The sequence below is a fragment of the Marmota flaviventris genome, chromosome 9 (assembly GCF_047511675.1).
Source record: "Marmota flaviventris isolate mMarFla1 chromosome 9, mMarFla1.hap1, whole genome shotgun sequence".
NCBI classification, from domain to species: domain Eukaryota; kingdom Metazoa; phylum Chordata; class Mammalia; order Rodentia; family Sciuridae; genus Marmota; species Marmota flaviventris.
Genome location: NC_092506.1, coordinates 87,337,473 through 87,351,927, shown reverse-complemented (window position 1 = coordinate 87,351,927; position 14,455 = coordinate 87,337,473). Strand labels below are relative to the sequence as shown.

Here is a 14,455-nt window from a genome sequence, read left to right as displayed (position 1 = left end):
TATTCAGGTCAATGTTTTCACATTTTAAATATTGCATTTTTGACACCTCTCTTTTTTCTTGGTTTCAATTAGCCAGAATATTTAAAGTTTTATTATCAGAAGACTGAAACAGTACTTTGTCTTGCTTTCTGATTTGACACATGCCAAAACATCTCTTGAGTCATTGGTAGTCATTGTATCTGTGACAAAGGAAGGATTTTTTTCCTTTCTTCCTAAATCAAATGAGCAAATTGAATTATTGCCTTTTAAAAATGTGATGAGAGAAATGAAAGTGACTTACTAGGAGAAAAGTTAGATGATGAAGGGCTTTTATGAAGGCCTTCATAAACGATTTTTCAAAAACCCCATTCTACTGAAATTACTATTTTCAATGTTGACAAAAATTTTCACTTGTAAAATAAATGAATATTTTCAACTCTTAACATGCCTCATGTGTCAGAGGGTTTATTGGCAATGTAATCATTTAGTGCTGAAACTCTGTCTTTGCATTTATCATTTTCTTTTCAGGTAGATATGTTTTGTTCCAATTACACATTGTTTGACTCCTTATGTACATGCTCTTCCACCCACACCATATATTCGGCATGTCAGAGTTCTGTTTTTTGTTCCAGTAGTTTCTTAGTCTGCATGGCCTGGGTGAGCTCATTCTTAGTCCTGCCTTTACTGGTTTTCCACTCTAGTGCTCTACTATTAATATACACATCAGCCCACACCCCCTACTAAGCTACTGGACCAAATATTTCAAGTGCTTACTCTACATCTCCCACCCAGACGAATTTCCAAGTCAGCATGACCTTCTACTCCATAAACCTAAATCCTCTTTGTTTAACTTGACATGACAATTCAGCCAGAATCTTTAGTAGCATTTTTAACTTACCTTCTTCTTCAACCCTTGTCCAGGGTACTCGTCAAAGTCTCTCAGCTGTACTTATAAATACATGACTCATTATTCATCCTATTTCCATTGCTCCTGCCCAGACTTAGTTTGGTTGTCATCCTTGATTTTTGGCCCTCGAACAATTCTCTATTGTACCTTAAGAATCATCTTTCTTAAGCAATTATAATCAATTATGTTTTTTTCTTTTCTTTTCAAAGTAAAGTCCAAACTCGTTAGCCTTAACACCCAAGGCCCTCTGGGGTCTTGCTCCTGATTTTTGCAACAATATCTCTTACCATTCCTTTCTTCAAACAACTCTAAATCCAGTTTTCGAAACGCCCTTTTCTCAGTTTCCTGCCTTTTGCTCAGTTTTCCCTTCTTGGAGGCCTGTCTGTTCTCTTGCGTCTTCCCCTGGCTGGCCCCTAACAAGCTATCAAGAATCACATTATCCAGCACTTCCTTGGGAAGATCCCACTGACTCTCCCATGTCCACCTTGCATTTTTCAACCATAACATATCACTCTGAGTTAAAATTGTGTTCTGATTTCCTGTCTGTCCCACCAGAATGTAAGTGTTAAAGGCAGAAAAGGAATCTTTGTAATCTTTATGCTTAGTTGTGAGCATAATGCTTCACTTCAACTAAGTGTTTAAAAATGACTTATAGAAATTTAAAGTATGGAATTGATACAAAAAGAACTATTCTGCCTTAGATCATTAAAATATCAAATCATGTTCATAAGTCATCAAACGTGGTGATTACATGCATTATAGTGAAGCTACTCTATGCTCCTCAAAGTTCATAATTGTGTATGAAAATTTGTACCTTGTGTCTAGAGGTGCTCAGGTAGAGAAGGTACAGAAACATAACCTATAGGTAATTTACCAGAAATTATCTCAGAGAACCTAGCAGATCATACAAGCATCTCTTTACTATATATGTCTTTTAATTTGTTTTAAGCATTAATAATTGTATTTTTCAGGAATTATCAGGTAAGTCACTTGAAGGGAAAAGGTATTTTTATACCACTTGTTAAACACAATTAACAATCATTCATCACATCTCTGTGTGAAGACTTTCCATTTTGATATCAGCTCAAATATACTGTTTTCCAGATCAATATCACCACTAGGAATTTTTTCTCAGCATTCCCGTCTTTATTTCAGTATAAGGTGATGGAATTATATTATAGTTAATGGAGGAAAAAACACTGCACTTCTGTACTAAGCATGTTCCAGTTGGTTTAACCTTGTGCATTTATCACAGAGAAGCCCTCTGAAGGTGGAGAAAATATAGGTTATCTGAGTTCCATTCTATTAGATGGAAATGTGCTTTTTGTTATAGATATTGGGAACTGGGTAAGTTTTAAGGTATTTCAACAAAATTACACTTTTTAAATATAATAAAAGTGTCTCTTCATTTCAAGACATTAATAATCCCAAAGTGCAAATACAAAAAGATGAAGAGTGAGGAGAAGTGAATATAATCATGTAAATATAAACAGAATTTCTGTTTTTAATAAAAGAATAAATGAATTACCTATTAATTTGGTAAAGATGTTAAAACCACTCAGAGGTTAGCATAAAACAAAGACCTAAAGTGAAAAAATACAGCATAGTTATGCCAGACATTTATTACAAAGCACTTTCTTTAGAAAGTTATAAAAGTGAACAAGAAAAGTATAGAGACAAATAAATATATTCTTTTTTTAAACATCAGAAATTTATTTGTTGCTCAAAACATTACATTGATCTTGACATATCATATATCATACATTTGTTTCAAATGGGGTATGAATTCTTATTATTCCCCCATGTACAGATTGCAGAATCATGTTGATTATACAGCCATGTTTATACATACTGCCAAACAAGTGTCTGTTGTATTCTGCTGCCCTTCCTATCCCCTTCCTATCCCCCCTCCCCTCCCCTACCCTCATCTCCCCTCCCCATCCCCCCTCCCCTCCCCTACCCTCATCTCCCCTCCCCTCCCTCTACCAAAACTCATTTCTCTCACTCTCTCTTATTTTTTTTTCCTCTCCTTCGCCTCACATCATCTTATATGCATTTTTCTATAACAATGCGGGTCCTTTCCCTCTTCCATGCAATTCCCCCTCTCTCTCCCATTCCCTCCCACCTCTCATCCCTGTTTGATGGTAATCTTCTTCTCCTGCTCTTCTTTCTGCTCTGTTTTGAGTTGCCCCGCCTTATATCAAAGAAGACATTCGGCATTTGTTTTTAAGGGATTGGCTGACTTCACTTAGCATAATCTACTCTAATGCCATCCATTTCCCTGCAAATGCCATGATTTTGTTGTTTTTTATTGCTGAGTAATATTCCATTGTGTATATATACCACATTTTTTTAATCCATTCATCTGTTGAAGGGCATCTAGGTTGGTTCCACAGTCTAGCTATTGTGAATTGTGCTACTAAGAACATTGATGACATTGTATCCTTGTAGTATGCTCTTTGTAGGTCTTTTGGGAATAGTCTGAGAAGGGGAATAGCTGGGTTGAATGATGGTTCCATTCCCAGCTTTCCGAGGAATCTCCATACTGATTTCCAAATTGGTCACACCAGTTTACAGTCCCATCAGCAATGCACCAGTGTACCCTTTTCCCCACATCCTCGCCAGCACTTGTTGTTGTTTGACTTCATAATTGCTGCTTTTCTTACTGGGGTGAGAGGGTATCTTAGAGTGGTTTTAATTTGCATTTCTCTGATTGCTAGAGATGGTGAGCATTTTTTCATGTATTTGCTGATTGATTGTATATCCTCCTCGGAGAAGTGTCTGTTCAAATCCTTGGCCCATTTGTTGATTGGGTTGTTTGTTTTCTTATTGTTTAATTTTTTGAGTTCTTTGTATACTCTGGAGATTAGGGCTCTATCTGAGGTGTGAGGGGTAAAAATTTGTTCCCAGGGTGTAGGCTCCCTATTTACCTCTCTTATTGTTTCTCTTGCTGAGAAAAAAACTCTTTAGTTTGAGTATGTCCCATTTGTTGATTCTTGATTTTAACTCTTGAGCTACAGGTGTCCTATTAAGGAATTTGGAGCCTGCCCCCACGAGGTGGAGATTAGAGCCAACTTTTTATTCTATTAGACGCAGAGTTTCTGGTTGGATTCCTATCTCCTAAATCCATTTTGAGTTAACTTTTGTGCATGGTGAGAGACAGGGATTCAATTTCATTTTGTTGCATATGGCAGAAGTGAGACCTAGGCTTTCCAGTTACAGTGTTGCATATGGCTTTCCGCTACAGTGCTAATTTAAGTTCCTCTTTTCTTATCTTTATGCCTTTAATTTCTTTCATCTGTCTAATTGCTCCGGACAGTGTTTCAAGAACTATGTTGAATAGAAGTGGTGAGGGAGGGCATCCCTGTCTTGTTCCAGATTTTAGAGGGAATGCCTTCATTTTTTCTCCATTTATAATGATGCTAGCTTGAGGCTTAGCATAGATAGATTTTACAATGTTGAGATAAGTTCCTGTTATCCCTAATTTTTCTAGTGTTTTGAACATAAAGGGATGCTCTACTTTGTCAAATGCTTTCTCTGCATCTGTGGAGATGATCATATGGTTCTTATCTTTAAGTCTATTGATATGGTGAATAACATTTATTGATTTCTGTATGTTGAACCAGCCTTACATCCCAGGTATGAATCCTACTTGATCATGGTGCACAATCTTTTTGATATGTTTTTGTATCCGATTTGCCAGAATTTTATTAAGGATTTTTGCATCTATGTTCATTAGAGATATTGGTCTGTAGTTTTCTTTCTTTGAAGTGTCTTTGTCTGGTTTCGGAATCAGGGTGATGTTGGCCTCGTAGAATGAATTCGGAAGAGCTCCCTCTTTTTCTATTTCCTGAAATAGCTTGAAAAGTATTGGTATTAGTTCTTCTTTAAAGGTTTTGTAAAACTCTGCTGTATACCCATCCGGTCCTGGGCTTTTCTTTGTTGCTAGTCTTTTGATGGCTTCTTTTATTTCTTCCTTTGATATTCGTCTGTTTAAGTTGCGTGTATCCTCTTGACTCAATCCGGGTAAATCATATGACTTAAGAAATTTATCGATGTCCTCACTATCTTCTATTTTATTGGAATATAAGGTTTCAAAATAATTTCTGATTATCTTCTGTATTTCTGTGGTGTCTGTTGTGATATTGCCTTTTTCATCCCGTATGCTGGTAATTTGAGTTCTCTCTCTTCTTTTCTTCGTTAGCTTGGCTAAGGGTCTGTCGGATCTTATTTATTTTTTCAACGAACCAACTTTTAGTTTTATCATTTTTTCAATTGTTTCTTTTGTTTCAATTTCATTGATTTCAGCTCTGATTTTAATTATTTCTTCTACTACATTTGCTGTTGTTTTGCTCTTCTTTTTCTAGGGTTTTGAGATGAAGTGTGAGATCATTCATTTGTTGTTTTTTTCTTTTTTTGAGGAATGAACTCCAAGCAATAAATTTTCCTCTTAAAACTGCTTTCCTTGTGTCCCATAGAATCCGATATGTTGTGTCTGTGTTTTCATCTATCTCTAAAAATTTTTTGATTTCCTCCTTTATGTCTTCTGTAACCCATTGATCATTCAGTAACATTGTTAGTTCTACAAGTGATGCAGGATTTTTCCTTCCTTCTTTTATCATTGATTTCCATCTTCATTCCATTATGGTCGGATAGGGTGCATGGTATTATCTCCAAACCTTTATATTTACTAAGAGTTGCCCTATGGCATAATATCTGGTCTATTTTTGAGAAGGATCCATGTGCTGCTGAGAAAAAAGTATATTTGCTTGATGATGGTTGATATATTCTATATATGTCGGTTAAGTCTAGGTTATTGATTGTGTTATTGAGTTCTATGGTTTCTTTATTCAACTTTTGTTTGGAAGATCTGTTCAGTGGTGAGAGAGGTGTGTTGAAGTCCCCCATAATTATTGTGTTGTGGTCTATTTGTCTCTTGAACTTGAGGAGAGTTTGTTTTAAGAACATAGCTGCGCCGTTGTTTGGTGCATAAATATTGATAATTGTTATGTCTTGTTGGTGAATGGTTCCCTTTAACAGTATATAGTGTCCTTCTTTATCCCTTTTGATTAATTTAGGTTTGAAGTTAATTTTATTTGATGAGAGTATGGCCACTCCTGCTTGCTTCCGAGGACCACGTGAGTGGTATGATTTTTCCCAGCCTTTCACCTTCAGCCTGTGTATGTCTTTTCCTATCAGATGAGTCTCCTGAAGGCAGCATATTGTTGGATCTGTTTTTTTTTTAATCCAGGTTACTAGTCTATGTCGCTTAATTGGTGAGTTTAAGCCATTAACATTTAGGGTTACTATTGATATATGGTTTGTACTTCCAGACATGTTTATTTATTCATTTGTTTTAAATTTGGCTTGTTTTTCCTCTTTGATTATTTTTCTCCCCCTTTACTGAGTTGCTTCGTACTGTTGTTTTGGAAGTTGTTTTTCATTTCCTCTTCTTGAAGTGTTTTGCCCAAAATGCTTTGCAGTGCTGGTTTTCTGGCTGCGAATTTTTTTAACTTTTGTTTATCATGAAAGATTTTAATTTCATTGTCAAACCTGAAGCTTAGTTTTGCTGGATACAATATTCTTGGTTGGAATCCATTATTTTTCAGCGTTTGAAATATGTTGTTCCAGGATCTTCTCGCTTTCAGCATTTGTGATGAAAAATCAGCCGTTAACCTAATTGGTTTACCCCTGAATGTAATCTGCCTCCTTTCTCTTGTAGCTTTTAATATTCTCTCCTTGTTCTGTATGTTGGATAACTTCATAATAATGTGTCTTGGAGTTGGTCTATTACAGTTTTGTATGTTTGGAGTCCTGTTGGCTTCCATGATTTGGCAATCCATTTTATTTTTCATATCTGGAAAGTTTTCTAAAATTATTTCATTCAACAGATTGCTCATTCCTTTGGTTTGAACCTCTATACCTTCCTCTATCCCAATGACTCTTTTTTTGTTTTTTTTTTTATGATATCCCATATCTCTTGGATGTTTTGCTTGTGGTTTCTTACCAGCCTTTCTGTGTTGACTAGACTCTTTTCCAGTTGATATACTTTGTCTTCATTATCTGATGTTCTGACTTCTACTTGATCTAGTCTACTTATAATACTCTCATAGAGTTTTTGATTTGGTTTATGGTTTCCTGCATTTCTAGGACTACTGTTTGATTTTTTTTAAACTCTATCTCCTGGTAGAGTTGATTTTTTGCTTCTTGAATCTGTTTATGTAATTCGTTTTCAAAGTATTCTTTCATTGTTTGGATTTGCTGTGTAATGACTTCTTTAAGATTCCATTCCATCTGAGTCAGGTATGCCTTGAGTTCTTTATCTGACCATTTTTCTGATGCCTCTAGGTTCTCCTGTAAATTTAAGCTATCCTGCATTGTTTGTAATCCTTTTTTCCCTTGGTTTTTCATGGTGCTCACGTTACTTTCCAACTCTATTTGACTGCTGTTTTCTCCTATAAATTTGTTTTGGTTTTTTTATCTCTTCAGGATCTTTCTTTTGTGATCGGAGACTATGTCTGGAGATGTTGGGCTTTATTGTAATTTAAAGCAAATTCATTTGTTTCATAAAAGGCATAAGGATTCTGAAGGCGTATAGCGATCCGCGGTTTGGTCTTAAGACTTTATGTTTAGGTCGGGTGCTGAGATGGTATGGAGGTTGGTATGTCTTAGTTAGTTTGGAAGATTGCTCTACCGAAGGGGGATATTAACAGGCGAATGGACCAGGATATTAGGTGGTGGCTAGGGACTTAGGAGCCCTATATTCAGCCTCAAAACATTCACCTATTTGCAATTAGAAAATTACACATAATGAAAGTTGTAATGCTTGTGATGTACAGTAGGGGAAGGGGAAGGAAGAAGTCCTTAAAGAGAAAGAGGGAGAACAAAATAGGTAGAATACAAGAAAATGGTAAGAAAAACAAAAATTGAGAAGAGACAATAAAAAAAAAAAAAAGATAAATGCTGTCTTAGAGTTCTGGTTTCTTCTCTTCCAGTAGGTGGAGCTGTGCCCTCAGAGCCGAGCTTCTGCCCTCCATATGCAGGGAACAATCCCTGTGCGGTGGCTCCTCTTCCCCTACTGGGCGGCTCTCCAATCCTGGCCACCCAGGGCCATTTCTGGTCTCCAGCCCCTTCCCCCCTTCTCCTGCCAGCCAGGCCCCACTCACTGGTGGGGTTCTCCACAGATCTAGTTACACTTGCAGCACCCTGGGAATGACTAAGCACTCTCTCTGTTAGCCATTCGCCCAGACCCCAAGGTTGTGGAGCAGGTGATCTGGGGGCCCTCAGCTTATTTTGCCTGGTCCCTTTCGGTAGCCACGCCCCCAGGAGCTGGGGGGTGGGGGGAACCTCGGCTGTCGCCCCTGGTGGTAGGGGAAGTTGGAGGTCAGGTGTCCCCTCTGTTTCCCTGGGCTCCTACAGTCATGCCCTCGTATATCTGGTGATAGATTATTGAGATTTCCCAGCTGTATGGGGCTGGTGGTGTGAGAGTCACACACCTGTTAAAGCTGATTTCACTGGGAAGGGATCCCGACCACCGAACTCTGGTGACATTGGCTCTCTCTAATGGTGGATTCCCTTGCTGGTATGTCCGATGGGAGGGGTGAGTCTGGTCTGTCTCTGGTCTGTCTCGCTTCAGTTCTTGGTCTGCTGTCTCCTGGAGGCTTGGTTCATAGTTTCTTTCAAGGGTCCAGCTCTTGGTTTCTCTGCCGAGATGCCTCCGTCTGTCTTTATGCCTCTCGCGGTCTCTGGCACTGCTGAATCGCCTGGGTCTGCAGGCTGCCAGACAGTCTGCAAGCACCTCCACGCGCGAGGGGTCACCTGTGTATGAGCAAGCAGCTGCCTCAGGTAGTCCAAACTCCCCGCCTAGGTCTCACTTCTGCCGAATTTTGCTGGGGGTTTCTCGGCAGGCAGAGTCCAATTGTTCTGAGGTCTCACTCTGTCCCTGTGGCTGAGGAGGTGGAGGGATCACTGCCTCCCCACCCGCTGCCATGTTTCCAAATAAATATATTCTTGGAGAGTACAGTGAACAATGTGTTAATGTTTTAATACATCTAATTAGTTTAAACTAACTCTCTACAAGACTGCCATTTTATATATTTACATACATGAAATACATAATTTTTTATATAAAATAATGTGAAATATGTTTTCTGGAAAATGTATATTCCCAATCACTTATTTTTATCTTTTGAATTTTACTGCCATTAATAACATACTTTAGCTGTATTATACAGGTTGTATAATTGTTGAAAAATGTCTCCTGACACATGATTTTTATTTCATTGTGTTTTAAAATAGAGACTTCCTATTGGGCTGATTAGTGGCCTTCATAGGAATATTATTCTAATAAGCAATTCTGTTATAGGAGCCATTCATAGACTAATAATAAATATCTCCATAGTGCTCCATGACATGCATAATTATCCATTTGAGTCTTATAGCAACTTATTGAATTAGTTATAACTATCAGTGTGATTTTACCCATGGAAAAATTTAGATTCAGTCATATCAAATAACTTGCCCAAAGTGGCATTTATCAAGTGATAGAACCAAGACTTCTTTTCTCCAAAACTATTTGTAATGTAAGAAAACCAGCTATAGACAGGTTAATACTTGCTTCCCTTTAGGAAGTCTTCCTTTTCACAAGTTAGGCAAATTCATTACTATAAATTTTAATCAGAGAATTAATGTTCCATTTCTGTAAATCCTGTTAAATATTCAATTGACAAGATTTTATGTTCTAGATTTATTGTGTTGATGCTCAGTTTTGTTTCTAAAAGACACATTATATATAGATATGTACTTGAAGGTGAGTTTAAGTCATATTAAAATAAAGTACTGTGAAAACCTCGTGCCAAATTTTTATTGGCTGGTTACGTAGGGAGTCTTTCTGCACCTGAATAAGTCAGAATTCTTGGAAGCCAACAACAACAAAACAGTTATTTATAAAAACAAACAAACAAAAACTCTATTTAAAAAAAGGGGGGGAAAATTACTGGGAGATCAATAGGGAGTCATTGAATAGAAACTAGAGAACAAACTTGGAATATGGTAGAAACTGAGGCATAAATTAGCATGACAAACACACCCTTTGGATTCCTCTATCACTTGGTGCCTCCACTAGGCACTACTGCTATCAAGATTTAATAACAATATGTTTTGTCTTTACTTTACTAACCCTGATTTACTAATCCTGATTCAAAGTACCTTATCCAGAGGCCAGACCCAAGCCATAAGCCCAGGGAAGCAGAGCTTTTAGCCAACTTCCTTTGTGGAAAGGTGGGGCACATGCTTTCACCAAACTGCAACCAGGGTGATCTGTACTGCACAGAGGAAGAAAGGAAGGAAGTTAGACAATGAAGAGCCCATTCCCCAAGAGGAAAACTGCTGCTGTAATATCCCTAGTTGTAACATGCTCTAGAGTTCTTTGCAGTCCCAGTGAGGTTAATGAGTTCTCAAGAGAGCATCACCCTTCCTGATGTTCACATGAGACGGGACCATCTTGAGTGTGTGAGAGAAGGTAGCCTTCAGCTCTGATAATTCCTTGAAATGTCTAATGTAGTCAAGACATTAATTTATTTTGCTCTTAGTATCAAATAATAAGTTTTGCTTTAATTATACTTTTGAATTGAGTAATTTCAATGAATTGAGTGGATTTCAATGGATTTTTTAGGTAAAACAGTCATTAGTCAAAGAGCTTTAAAGAAAGTGGTTGATGTTTATATCAAAACACATTTTCCTCCTAAAATTTAATAAAATATTTCATCCACTTTCTTGTTTCTACTACAATCAGATACAAATAATCTCCAAATTTATATTTCTAGCCCAGATATCTCCCTATCCTAATACACATGCTCAACTGCTATCTAGATATTTGTGAGGTTCCTCAAACATATCCATATTTACTATTTTCTCCCTATTCTGTTTCTTCTCCTTTATCTCAGCAATGCTGCCCCACTATAGAATTCAGGTGAAGATGCTGATACATGTATTTGAGTTCTTCTTCCCACTTACATACAATTAGTTGCCAAATCTCTTTGATTTTGCATTTTAAATATCTCTCTGATGTATCTCCTTCTTTCAATTCCTTCATATCAATTTAAGATAAGACTGTCATCATCTTTCATCTGATTGACAACTGCTTTCCCTAATTCGAGTACTTGCTCCATGAATCCACTTTCCTCATAGCTACTAAGAATCTTCCTAAAACACATGTAGGCCATGTCTCTCCTATTGCTACTGATTAACATACAAGACCCTCCAAGCTTCGACCCCAGTCTACATCTCCAGAGACATTTTTGCTTTCTTCAGTGCTGAACAGATGCTCTTCTTCAAAGAAATGGGAAAAGATGAAAAGAAGAACTACAACCACTAAGTCAAAACACATTTTGCCTTTTGCTGCCATTCTCTCTCTGCCACCAACACCAGACAAGGGCCTGAAAGAGGGTGAAAGATCAGAGCATTTGTGCATACACACATATGCACAACTCTAAATCACATAGATGTTTAAATTAAGATAGGATTAAAAAAATGTGAAGAGAGAACCTATAGAATCAGAAAATTTTTTGTCACCTGCACCCAAATAGAATATTAATCTCAAGGATATACAAAGAACTAAAAAAACTTAACACCACAAAACAAATAACCCAATCAATAAATGGGCAAAGGAACTGAACAGGCACTTCACAGAAAAAGAAATACAATCAGTCAACAAATATATGAAAAAATTTTCAACATCTCTAGCATTTAGGGAAATGCAAATTAAAACTACACCGAGATTCCATGTCATTCCAGTCAGAATGGCAAATATCAAGAATACAAGTAACAATAAATATTGACGAGGATATAGAGACAAAATTTCACTCATACATTGCTAGTGGGACTGCAGATTGGTGCAACCACTCTGGAAGGCAGTATGGAGATTCTCTAGAAAAGTCAGAATGGCACCACCATTTGACCCAGTTATCACACTCCTTGGCATATACCCAAAGGACTTAAAATCAGCAAACTACAGTGTCACTGCCACATTAATATTTATAGCAGCTCAATTCATAATAGTTAAATTATGGAATCAGCCTAGTTACACTTCAATAGATGAATGGATAAAGAAAATGTGGTACATTTACACAATGTAATACTATTCAGCTATAAAGAAAAATGAAATTATGGCATTTGCAGGTAAATGGATGGAACTGGAGACTCTCATGCTAAGTGAAATAAGCCAATCCCAAAGAACAAAAGGCCAAATGTTTTTTTCTGACAGGTGGATGCTAAATCACAATAGGTGGAAGTGGGTAGGGAAAATAGAAGTACTCTGGATTAGACAAAGGGGAATTAATGAAGGGAGGTTGAATGGAAATAGGAAAGATAGTAAAATGAACCAAACATTACTTTCCTATGTGCATCTAGGAATATATGACCAATGTAATTCCACAATATGTACAACCAGAAGAATGGGAAATAATACTCCTTATATGCATAATATGTCAAAATACATTCTACTGTCGTGTATAACTAATAAGAACAAATTTTAGAAGTATAAAATTAAAAAAAAATTGACCCCAAACTTCTGGAATCTATGATATATAAGCATTGCTAGAAATTTAGATATACCACAATTGAAGGCACTGGTTTTATAAAGTAAAACCAATTTATGTTTAAATTCCCCACAATTGAGATTACTCAACAAACTGAATATCACTCAGTCATCAGCTCTTGGTCTTTCAGGAAGCTTTGCCTGGCCTGCCTTCTGATTGACTGGTATGCTCCCTCTTAGCTTTCTCATCACTGCTCCCCTATGCTTGTCTCTCCTGTTGAGTGGTGAGCTTCTGTTAAGGGTGAAGATTGATCTTCATCTTTATAACCCCAGCATTTTAACAAGGTGCCTGGCACACATATGGATCTCAATAAATGGGTATTACAAGAATGAGAGATGGGTGATTGATGAGTTCCTGATTTTAGGAAAAATTATATTAAGATTAAAATCCTAATTATATCTGTTTTTAAACTTCTATGTATTTTCTACATTTTTTACATAAGTGATCATTTCATTTTAAAATTGTTTTTTAGGTTTTAGAACCTTACATATTGATGATCAGATAACTCTTATTCAGTACTCTTGGATGAGCTTAATGGTGTTTGGACTAGGATGGAGATCCTACAAACATGTCAGTGGGCAGATGTTATATTTTGCACCTGATCTAATACTAAATGAGTAAGTAGTAAATATTGTTGTCTTGTTATTATCACAAGTGTGTTTGCAACATAATTTTCAAAATTATATTTCAGTAAATGACTATACATTTAGTATCTTAAATAATGGAATTTCCTTAAGTATTTTTCAGAATTACTTCAGGATACAACTTGATAATACAGTCTTAATAAAAATCATATCATTTGTATCAGTAATTTGATATTTTTTTCTTTTTTTTCAATATTTATTATTGTCTCAAATAAAAAATTTTAAATTCTTCAAAATTATGCCAAGAAATAGGCTTTAAAGACAACATCAAGTATTTACTTTATAAAGTTAAAATTTTATCCCTTAGTATAATGAAGATAATGAAATAAATTAGAAATATTTTTTAAAGTATTGACTTAACTTCAAAAAGTAAAAACATCTTTTTTCTTACAGGAAAACTGGGCTTGTAATTTATTTTAAAAACTGAAAAGATAAATATTTAATTTGCCTTATTATACATAAATAATCAATTAATTTTCTACATATGACCAAATTAAAAATCTTTTCATCGCAATATTTATGATGTTCTAATGGTGAATGATGACTTACAAGTATTTTAAATTAGTAACTTATACCTTGTGTAAGTTTTCATAGTTTATGGTAATTTTCATATTTCATTCTGTTTTATCTTACAAGTCCTTGATTATAAGAAATTAGCATCCTTCATTTTATAGTTCAAGAAACCGAGGCTTAGGTTAAGGGTCATGTTTTTCTCATATGCAGAAGTGAGAGAGGAAAAAGAAAAACCAAGTTGGAGGTAGATCTCCTAAAAATGAAGGGGAGATCAATAGAGAAAAGGGATCAAGATGTGAGAGATACAGAGGGAGGAAGGAAATGCTGGGGAGCGATATTGGCCAAATTATATTAGTAGATTTATGTCTTACAAACACATAACAGCAAATCTCATCAATATGTACAACTATAATGAACACACACACACACACACACACGCACACCCTGCTAAAGAATCAGGATTAATCTCAACTCTTTTGAGTCAAAACCTAGTATCTTTTTCACTCTTTCTGTTAGCATAATTTGATTGATGTGAACATTATAAAATAGCACAGGGTTAAAAAATAAATGTCCTCAACCTTCAGAATTGGTGTTTGAGCTTATGAATTATTATTATATGCTTGCTAACATTCTCTTTTATCCTCTATGTCACCATACATTTCCCCTAAAAAAGGTCACAGAGTGGTAACTTTCTGCAAACTAAGGCAATTCTCATGTGAATTACACACAAAATTATGTGTGCACACACACACATACACACACACAGAGATATGCTTTCATAGAAAAAAATCAACAGTAAATAAAGCATTTCTGAG

At 36.1% G+C, this 14,455-nt stretch overlaps 1 protein-coding gene across 3 annotated transcripts in view; it reads left to right on the top strand.

Moving 5' to 3' along the window:
- The window catches only part of Pgr (progesterone receptor), a 150,118-nt gene that overhangs the window by 50,997 nt on the left and 84,666 nt on the right, over nt 1-14,455 (top strand). For all 3 annotated transcript variants that reach the window (XM_071616643.1, XM_071616642.1, XM_027930626.2), the window contains exon 5: nt 12,956-13,100. In XM_071616643.1, coding sequence (XP_071472744.1) covers nt 12,956-13,100 — 145 coding nt within the window. The remainder of the gene's footprint in view (nt 1-12,955; nt 13,101-14,455) is intronic.